Source organism: Doryrhamphus excisus, chromosome 16, assembly GCF_030265055.1.
Source record: "Doryrhamphus excisus isolate RoL2022-K1 chromosome 16, RoL_Dexc_1.0, whole genome shotgun sequence".
NCBI lineage: Eukaryota > Metazoa > Chordata > Actinopteri > Syngnathiformes > Syngnathidae > Doryrhamphus > Doryrhamphus excisus.
In genome coordinates this window covers 3,459,970-3,470,196 of record NC_080481.1, presented here as the reverse complement: position 1 = coordinate 3,470,196, position 10,227 = coordinate 3,459,970, and the positions used below count along the sequence as shown (strand labels likewise).

Below are 10,227 nucleotides of genomic sequence, written 5' to 3'. Positions count from 1 at the left end.
GGGTATTTGGGGACTTAAAAGTGAAAGTATGCATTTTGTGTTCTCAGTGAGCAACAGCGGGTGCTCTTGGTAGTCCCAAGCCGGCAGAAACCAGTTAGCCTCCGGGCCGAGATGGCGGTCCGAGATGTGGGTCAATTTTGAATTAAAAAATTGTAATCAATCATTCTAAAGTTAATTAAGCTTTTTTAACTCTTTTTGTCTCTACAGGGGGATGTTTTTTTTCTCCAGCATTTGATAGCATCATATGCAAATTAGATGGCGGCATCATCTAGCGACGTACAGCCAATAGCTACTTTTCTTGCAGAAATGTCGAAGTCGACCAGAAGCTACAATACGGTAACGTTGTCTGTGGCTCTTTTTGGTGCCCAATTTAATTGATGTTAAAGGACCAGTGAGTCAAAGTCGAACTATGGGGGGTGTATATTTGGACATTTTTGCTTATTTTGTAATTTTGTGAAGACCTTTGAAACAGATTTGCACCCGGGTTATTTTTATACTTTGGACTGATGCAATAAACATCATCTGAGCACTCAATTCTAACTTCTGATTGGAGCTCAATGGCGCCCCCGCCACAGGGCGGTAGGAACATGTCATAACGTCATGGTTATGTCGCATAGGCATTAAAAGTACATATTTGTATCAGGGTTTGAAAGACACTTAGCATAATAACTGTCATATGAATTGTTATATTATTTGATACAGGCACAGTCATATCATGCATTAACAATATATTCCCAAATAAGCCAAATTGGACCCTACAGTGACTTGGCATTATTGTATCCATATATCCAGGACCTCTGCCACATCTAGCAGCCAATAATTTCATATTTAAACTTTTAATTAATAATTTTCGATGTTGGTAACCTGTGATGAGCGGTCATTGATTTAGGCCTCAAAGCTTTTAATTTAATATTTAAAACAATAATTGAAGCACAATTTCATTTGCGGAAATGACGCTTTGCCGTCACAGGTGGTGCCATGAACTATGAATGTAATTTTATTGTTTCAGAAGAACTAACAATGTAGAACATAATTACAAACAACACATAACAAAGTCGATAGTCCTGTCAGTGGCCCTTTTGAAGTCTCCAATTAGCTTGATAAGCATGTTTCTGAGATGAGGGACACACCCATACAAACACGGGAAGAACTCCACACAGTGCAGAACGTAAACATCTTTAATGGCATTTAGGCAGATGTATGCATTGTGTACAAGTCAGTCACAAAACTCTTCATGTAAATTATTTGTATTTGCATACATATTTATTCAATGGGGTTTTTTTTTCAATTCAAACAGCTGCGTGCATTCAGTGTCACATGATACTGGTGACGCTTACCACGACTAGCACGGTCCAGAGTGTCGCTCCACTGGATGGCACGGCCAGGTTAAAGACTTTGTCGTGGGCGTAGGTGATGATGTGCAGGGCGCCGCTGTAGGCTTCCTCACAGGTGGGCTGGATCTGATCCTCAGGAAGCTCAAAGCCATAATCTCCCTCGTCTCTCAGCTCAAAGGTGTAGGAGTAGGGGATATCTTGTTGTCGAGCCCAGTCTTGAGAGGACCCAGAAAAGTCATCTGAAAAATAGAAATTGAACACATCACCAGGAGATGAGTTTAAAGTGAGTTTAGGACCCAGTTTCAGTTACTAACCAAGGTCCATACAGTCCGAGGAATAAAACCTTAAAAGCATCGTCCTTCCACTGAAATGTCAATCCAAGTGTTTACTTACATAATATATCAGGTGCAGTCCCTACTTGGTAGATCTTCCCGTGAATCTTCTTGATGGCCTCTGCTGCACCCAAACCAACATCCATCTAAAAAAAAAACAGATGCTTCGGTCACCTGATTGGTAAATGGTCTTTCACTTGTACAGCGCTTTGACACAGTTCCTGCTTAGTGCTTCGACACGGTCACAGGGGACGGAGAATCAAACCCACAACTTTCAGGATGGGAGACCCGGTAGAGACCGGTCTACCAACTGAGCCATGCCAACCTGCCTCAAGATTTAAGCCCCTTTTTTGCTAAATTTTAAGGCTCCAAAAAGATTCCACACCTCCAAAAAACATAACAATATCTTGAAGTGGTACTCAATACAGGGTGTAACAAACAATATGAAATTCATTCATTCATTTTCTACCGCTTATCCTCACGAGGATCGCGGGTGCTGGAGCCTATCCCAGCTGTCTTCGGGCGAGAGGCGGGGTACACCCTGGACTGGTGGCCAGCCAATCACAGGGCACATATAGACAAACAACCATTCACACTCACATTCATACCTATGGACAATTTGGAGTCGCTACTTAACCTAGCATGTTTTTGGAATGTGGGAGGAAACCGGAGTACCCGGAGAAAACCCACACACGCACGGGGAGAACATGCAAACTCCACACAGAGATGGCCGATGGTGGGATTGAACTTGAGTCTCCTAGCTGTGAGGTCGGCGCGCTAACCACTCGACCGCCATGCAGCCCACAATATGAAATATGAACAATAAAACATTGGATATCAAGACTACTTTAACTCATCCATGTTTACTTTTTTGACAACTTCAAAATATTTTAGTGCAGTGATACCAAAAGAGATAAAACAGCATCAGATTTTTTTCTACAAGATATTATCGTGATGCAAACGTATTACTCTTTTGAACATGCATATTTTTGAGAAGCCAAAGTCTTTACTTTAAGGGGCCCTATTATGCTCATTTTGCATGTTGTGGACTCCCATAGAGCAGCTACACACAATAACCGGCACTGAAAACTTTTTAGATTTTCCAGAATCTGCACCTATTCCAGCTATATTTCTTTTGATTTGTGCTTCCTGCCAAAACGGTTTGTTTTGTAAAGTGATATTTACAACACAAACCATGTTTGTTCATAACAGTAAGACACGGTTACAGAATGTTCTACTTAACATTCATAACAAACATCAACGTTAAACAAATAGACAAATAAGCAGACTTAAACCACAGTCCAACCAAGTGAAGCTGAACTTGGATCCATTCCAAAGGGAAGGATGCCAGGGTGAAACGTTCCTGCCTTGCATACCAGCTCCTTGTAGTTGGGGTCAGTGAAGTTAGGATGCCCAAAGGGAACCAGGAGCATCTGGCCGTAGGAGTGGATGGTGAGGAAACACAGGAAGTCCTCCTTCCTGCTTCCTACAAAGTAGGTGACGGCCTGAGTCTCAGGTTCAGACTCAGGAGCTCTGCCGCAGAAGTTCGACTCGCAGCAGTCAAACGACACCCCCACGGCTATGGAAAGAATATGAATCATATAAATATAGGATCCAAATGGATTATACAACTACACAAATAACTCAGAAGGGATGCGGCAAAAGTTGTTCGAAGTTACCAACGCGATACGGCTGCTTTAAAAGAGAGCTAGCTTTGCAAGTCCGGCAGCTCGCTAACCTGCTAAACTCACTTCGCAGAAACCCCCCAAGAGACATTCAAACATTTTTTATGGTATAAACACTCACTGCCCCAGTTGGTGTTGAAGTTCCGGTTGAGGTCAGTCCCAGAACAGTTGCAGCCTGCAGGCCCCGGAGACCTGTTCTTCCTCCACAGACGGGTCTAAATGGGTCAGAGTAGCTAGTTAATGTTGTTTCACTCATCTCCTGGTGAACTTCTCCCTTCATCCAAATGCGGTGACCATCAAAAACCTGTCCCGGTTGGACTGATCACCTGTCAGTCTTCCATACAGAAATACATCTGTCCATCCAGATTGCTGTCCTGCAGTAGTATATGTAGTAGTATATGTAGTAGTTGTGATATAGACATAATATTTCACAATTCTGTTCAAATGTATGCCTTGTTTCTCCGAATTCTTTCCCTGTTTAAGTTTTATTTTGTAGTGTTTTTATGAAATTGTATTTTTAGAAATGGCATCCGGGCCGCATTTTGGACCCCCTTGCTTTAGGGTATGTCTGTTTGTGGTATTTGGTGATGGAAAGGTAGCGTGAAACCGTGGCAACACTGACTGTGATGTCCCTCCATGAATAGATGTATCCGTCCATGTTGAGCACCGGGGTTATGTAAAAGTCCATGTTCTTCATCATCTGGTCTATTTTTGGGTCAGTCTTGTATGTTTGCAGGATCTGAAACGATAAGAACATATCGGTATTCCCAGGACACTTCATCCATCCCAAGTGGATAGTTCAGGTGGTCTTAGAAGACGTTTCCCAGAAGGCTTCATGAGTTCGGCTCTCTGAGGCAAAATGTCTTCTATGACAACACTCAGCAGTCCACTTCCGATGGATTCAATGTTCCCGCCTGTGTCCCATCAATGATTACCTGTCTGACAAAGTACTGACAGAAGGCCGGAGCGATCCATTCCCTGGCGTGGATGCCACAGTCCATCCAGATAGCTTTCTTCTTCTCTCCGGTATTCACACCAATCTGGAGAGCAACCGTGTTTGTCTTGTACTAGTTTGTGACATGAAAAGGTTATTTTACCTTGAGCAAGGTAATAGTCCTGAACTCGTAGGTCCGTCCGTACTCTATTCTCGTTACAATGTCAGGGTGATCCTTTTCCATCTGGACCATCCACTCGGAGATCTGTTGGACCAAAAGCTATTAGGCTGTGTCCGTGTCTGCGTGGATGGTCTGGTGGTCTGTAGCCTCACCTCTGACATGGGATGATACTTGTAGTAATTGTACTCTCTTCTGTAGGACACACCAAACATGATTAAGTACATCTGCCGGTCTTTCTTACTATGGGCAGTTCATTTACATGCACCAAAATAACTAATCATTGCATTAATTTAGGCTGCACGGTGGGGAGTGGTAGCGTGCAGGCCTCGCAGCTAGAAGACCTGAGTTCAATTCCACCCTCGGCCAACTCTGTGAGTTTGGAGGCCTTCATTCACCCTGCACCCCGCAACATCTGCACCAGGTTCCGTTTCACGCCCCTGCACAACATGAAGCTAAATAATTGGCAACTCCAAATTGTCCATAGGTATGAAAGTGAGTGTGAATGGTTGTTTGTCTATATGTGCCCTGTGATTGGCTGGCCACCAGTCCAGGGTGTACCCCGCCTCTCGCCCGAAGACAGCTGGGATAGGCTCCAGCATACCCCTGACACCCGAATGAGATTAAGCCTCATGAACGTGTTATCATGTTAGGAAATCAGCTTTTTTTCAATAAATAGGAATTTAGAGTTTATAGCATTCTGGAATTGTTGTATGCATGCCAATTCCACGGGTGCTATAAAGACTGCATGTGGGGACTTGTGTTGTGTCATTGACGTTGGCATGATTTCAAGGGTTAGCAAACATAACGCCTGTTTTTGTGATCTCAGCAACAGTTCTCACAGTGGAATTGATATTGACTTGTCATTCAAATATTGATGTTCCGGTTTAATTTTTTAATTAGATATGCTGCTTAGCTTACCAGAAACAACATTTTTACAGACATCAGCTTAATGAGCAACTCCGTTTTACAATCTGCAAATGTTGCATCTTTTCCCACATTGGCAGTCAAAGACTTGATCCATATATAACAGCAATTTAGCATTGCCATTTATGGATGATAACTGGGAAAACACCAGGTTGGATTTCAGGTGGGATTACAGATGTGATTTCTTTTCTAGTCTTTGTAGATTCACACACTTTTTCAAATCCAAAGTACAAGTTTTTCCCCCTGGTCTCACACACTTTCCCAGTCACGCCTTGATGCACTCACTCCTGGAAGGATTTTTCCAAGGCCACCCCTTAAGCTTGGGAAAGAGGGAACACAATCACAAACAGATCCGAGGAGTTTAGTAGATGATTGTCTGGCGCTGAAGAAAGACCTCCCAATGGATGAAGATGACCCTCACATGAAGAATGCAATCAACAGTCCTGGAACTTTTCTGACACACCTTGTAAGTCGACACCAGTCAGCCAGTCCGAGCAGCGCGGACACAAACAGGTTTCAGCATTTTTCTGCACGTTACAAAATCAAACTTAAACCATTTGAAAGGACTCAAGTTAATCTTCCATCAACAAGCATGATTGGGTCCACGAGACGAGACGACCCGTGGACCCGTCGACAACCAAGTCATCAAGTCCATGAAGGCTGTTGCACTCAATAATAATGTAATAATTTGCCAGTCAATCATCTCAGTGATCGTGAAGGCTGCATCGTGATGTGTAGTTGAGGATATGGATATGTTTCAGATGGGCCAGTTTGTTGTGTTGTCGTTAATGTCGCCACCTATTTTTGAACAAATTCGGCAAATTCGGTGTTGATGGGCTCAACCATCCATCCATTCATCTTCTACCGCTCATCCAAGGTCGGATCGCGGGGGTAGCGGCCCAAGCAGGAAAGCCCAGACTTCCCTCTCCCCGGCCACTTTGTCCAGCTCCTCCAGGCCAGGGTCCTGGGTCTTCCCAGAGGTCTTCTACCAGTTGAACGTGCCCAGGGAGACGTCCAGGAGGCATCCTAACCAGATGCCCAAGCCACATCACCTGGCTCCTATTTCTAAGGGAGAACCCAGCCAAACTACGGAGAAAACTCATCTTGTACCCATGATCTTGTCCTTCGGTCACGACTTGCTGGGCTCACCTTATCATTATTCATATTCCCACATGGATTTTGTGGGATTTGGCTTTGCAATCATCTAATTTATACTACTTTACGTTGCATTACTCCTCACGTGTGTATGCTAGCGGTCTCACTTTATGACTGACAAGAGGTCTCACGCCATTGTTCTATGAAGCATCTAGGGTGCTGAACCAATGGCCACAATGTACATGCTTCATGAGGAAAACAGACATGGACGCACATGGCAATAGCCGGAAAAATTATTGACTTCATTTGTATTGATCGTCTGATTAATATATTCATTGCCGCGAGACAGTTTTTTTTCTGAGCGATTAATTTAGAATTTGCATCGAGCAAAGTCTTGAAAAACATTAAAAGTTGTGAAAACGGTGACGTGGGAAAAAAAAAACTCACTCACTTTTGTAGCATTGCTGCTCCTGCTCCTGAAAGCAGCGCCAAAACAGCGAGTCCGACAACATCGGTTGTTGTCATTTCGAGGAAAATTCTTGGTTAAAAGACTTGCTGTTGCTTCTATCCTGCAGGTAGCATACATCAGATAAGTATGCACCTTTGCCTCGATGTCATCATGTTGTTAATCTGTAATCTTATCTGAAGGTCACCACTTCAGGTTTCAATGGAGTGTTTGTGTGACCCGAACTGATTTCCGTCTGAGGAGGCTAAGTGGTGGACGTTTTATGACATTACATCCTGGGTTCTCATGTTTATACCAGGTACATGCCAGGCCTACACTGATTGGTGTGGTTTGTATGTAAACACAAATTTTAAAAGGCTTGTTTACATTAGCACTGAACACTGAGATTTATGTAATGCGCACGAACGCCTCATGTGAACAACCACGCCAACAAGTACGTGTTTCACAATGATGTTGTGCATTAAAAGCGTTTCATCCTGAAGTTTGTTGACTGGATGCACTATGACTATGACTATGTTCCAAAGACTGGACAATTTTCCAGTCAATTTATGCTTTCACTTTGTTCGGCAGGGCTGCACGGCGGACGAGTGGTTAGCGCGCACACCTCACAGCTAGGAGACTACACTGTAACAAATCTTTGTGATTTCCACAGTATGGTACTGTATTATTGACAGTGCATTACTGTGATCTATGTTTACAATAAAGTATTGTGATTCTATTCTGGAGTATTGTAGTATTGACACTAATTTACTGTAAATATTTTCACATTAGAGTACTGTAAATTACACACATTTTCACAGTAAAACCAGTCCATTTATAATAAGTAATTTGCTGTGATGTTCACAGTAATTTACATTAAAATGAGTGTAAATTACTGTAGACTGCAGTGGATTGTGGGAAGAAGACTTTTGGAGGGAAAACAGCAGGACTTATTGTTCCTTTACAGAGCTGCAGTGCTGAATGCCCAGAGAGAGGAAATATATTGAAATTAGTCAGTATATTCTTTCATCTACAAATAGATCTCATTCAGAGTAGTCAGCACATGAAAATATAACAAGCTAGATTTGCAGATTGGATTGGATTAGATTTGACTTATGGTATGTTTGGCTAAATGAGAGAAAGAACGCTATTGTATAGAGCTAGCATACCACCTGTAAGTAAAGGTTCCTAGAACTCCTCTTCAAAATGCACATAATTTATATTTTGTGTACTATTTTACTAGTTATACTGTAACTGTGATAGTCTTTTCAATTGTAATGTCTTTAGTCGGCTATAGCTCAGACGTGTTTGATTGCTATTAGAAACTCAGCAGCCCAGTGTGTGCTGTAGGTAGTTATATATAGCCAGTTATAGCTGCTTATATTTTTGTTGTAGTTTTAATTAAGCTTATCTTTTGTTGTCCATATATCATTTAATGTTCATTGTCTTTTATAATTCAGGGAAAAGGCGGATCTGAAAGAAATACTTCTTTCTTCACTGTCTTCTCACAAAGCTTACAGCTTTTTGGTAAGTCAAAGAAGAAAATATATGTGACCATAGTCTGTACGTAACTGACTGCTAATATTAACTCATCAATAGGGCCTTCAGCTATATTTCTTTCAAAGTCAACTTACAAGTTGGACAAAGGATGTCAAGACAGTCCTGAAAGACATTAGTGAGGTGGGCAACATCGACCATCGTGTTGCATCTCTACTTGTCACAATGGCCTACTTCAAAGAAAAAGAGGATTCACTCTTTCTTCTGGCTGATGTAAGTACATGGAACATGTGAACGTGGATGCTTTTTAAACATATTTGTCAACTGAATATTTATTGTACTTAGGGATACATTATGGCCTATTTTTCTCTCTAATGTAATCAGTAACAGTTTTCATTGTTCTTTCATACACACTTGCCATTAGCTGTTCAGGACAATACAAGACAAACCATGGTTTTATTGAATAACTGATGAGAAAGACATTATTGTGTTAAATACTATAACATTATGTTGTCTGATCTTTTGTGTTATTTAGGTGACAACCACCTCAGCAGATGCAGAAACCAGTCTCTTACTCCAAAGCACACCAAGGTTGCTGGCACTTGGTAAGTGTAACTCTCTCTTCCAATGTCAGGTGAAAGAAAAGTGTTAATGTGAAAATGAAAACATCTCCATTTTATGTAATAGATTCACACAGCTGTACACATTGTATTCTCATTGAGGAATCTGATGCAACTCTAGGATTGGTCCATTTGGAAGGAGATTACATGTACAAAGGTCAAGTAAAATGTTGTGCATGACATGGGACATTTAATGACAATGATAGTTATTTATATTGTCCATGTGTGTAGTGATTAATAGATGTCATGCTTATCATCACCCACTATGATGTTTTGTATTTGCTGTGGCTGAGAATATCAGTGATGTAGCAAAAGCACTAAGACTATGTATTTCTTCTGCTTGCAGGTTCTTCCTCAGGATTAACCCTGAAGGCTCAAAGTGCACCGGGAAGAAGGCAAAAAGAAAGAGAACTGGTCTGAATCGCCGAGTGGCCACTTTAATTGGGAAAATTGTAGAGTTTGAATGGGAAAAGTATTAAGGGTGTGTCACAAGTTTGAAGTATGTTTTGGCATGCCCAGAGTTTGTTTAGCTTTCGTTTTAGGCCCATTGGCCAACAGAGCAATTTTATAGATTTAAGGTGGTTGTTTGTTACAATGCATCCTGAAAAATACATGTAATTTAACTGTTGATAGCTGTTGTGTAATATGTTTAAGGAATTTTTGGGAGCACGGTGAGGTATTTGAAGATACCAATATCATTGTTTACAACTGTGTACTGTAATTTGACTTCATAGTAATTGGAAAACAACTCAGATAACGGTAATACAGTATTGATGTTTACAGTTATACACTGTTTTGTATTGCAGTGAAGAAAATTGAACAGGAAAATTATAGTAACATACATATTTTGAGTTTACAGTAGTTTGAATTGTCACAGTATTTTTACTGTGGTTTAATTTACAGTACTTTTTTATTACTGTAAATTACATCACAGGAAATATACTGTGAAATAAATTACAGTATTTTACTGCTGCCAGTAAAATACCGTAAATTTAATTTACAGTCCTAGTTTTCATACTGTAAAATAAAACACAGTAAACATACTGTGAAATATATTACAGTAATTTACTGGCATCGTGCTGCCAGTAAATAACTGTAAATGTAATTTACAGTACTATTTTTATTACTGTAAAATAAATCACAGTAATCATACTGTGAAATATATATATATGAAATTTAC

General features: G+C 41.0%; 1 protein-coding gene and 1 long non-coding RNA gene across 2 annotated transcripts; one reads left to right on the top strand and one right to left on the bottom strand.

Moving 5' to 3' along the window:
* Window positions 1–1,170: 1,170 nt before the first annotated feature.
* On the bottom strand, window positions 1,171–7,197 carry LOC131104904 (carboxypeptidase O-like). Its single transcript, XM_058052565.1, has 9 exons — window positions 6,937–7,197; window positions 4,619–4,658; window positions 4,449–4,550; window positions 4,287–4,391; window positions 3,974–4,090; window positions 3,473–3,566; window positions 3,043–3,245; window positions 1,728–1,812; window positions 1,171–1,573 (listed from the first exon to the last, which is right to left on the bottom strand). The coding sequence occupies exons 1-9, from the start codon at window positions 7,008–7,010 to the stop codon at window positions 1,314–1,316; spliced, it is 1,080 nt and encodes a 359-aa protein (XP_057908548.1). The 5' UTR covers window positions 7,011–7,197; the 3' UTR covers window positions 1,171–1,313.
* A 666-nt stretch (window positions 7,198–7,863) lies between these two features.
* Window positions 7,864–9,854, top strand: LOC131104914 (uncharacterized). The gene is made up of 5 exons (XR_009119846.1): window positions 7,864–7,942; window positions 8,391–8,457; window positions 8,530–8,700; window positions 8,963–9,032; window positions 9,394–9,854. It is a non-coding gene; the product is annotated as an uncharacterized LOC131104914 (long non-coding RNA).
* Window positions 9,855–10,227: the final 373 nt, after the last annotated feature.

Bases quoted from the DNA above. Each gene is read 5' to 3' on its own strand.
- LOC131104904 (XM_058052565.1), bottom strand. From the start codon at position 7,010: ATGACAACAACCGATGTTGTCGGACTCGCTGTTTTGGCGCTGCTTTCA. The intron at 4,392-4,448 runs GTAAAATAACCT...GTTGCTCTCCAG, and splicing joins GGACTATTACCTTGCTCAAG to ATTGGTGTGAATACCGGAGA. The intron at 3,567-3,973 runs GTCAGTGTTGCC...TGACCCATTTAG, and splicing joins ATTCATGGAGGGACATCACA to ACCCGTCTGTGGAGGAAGAA.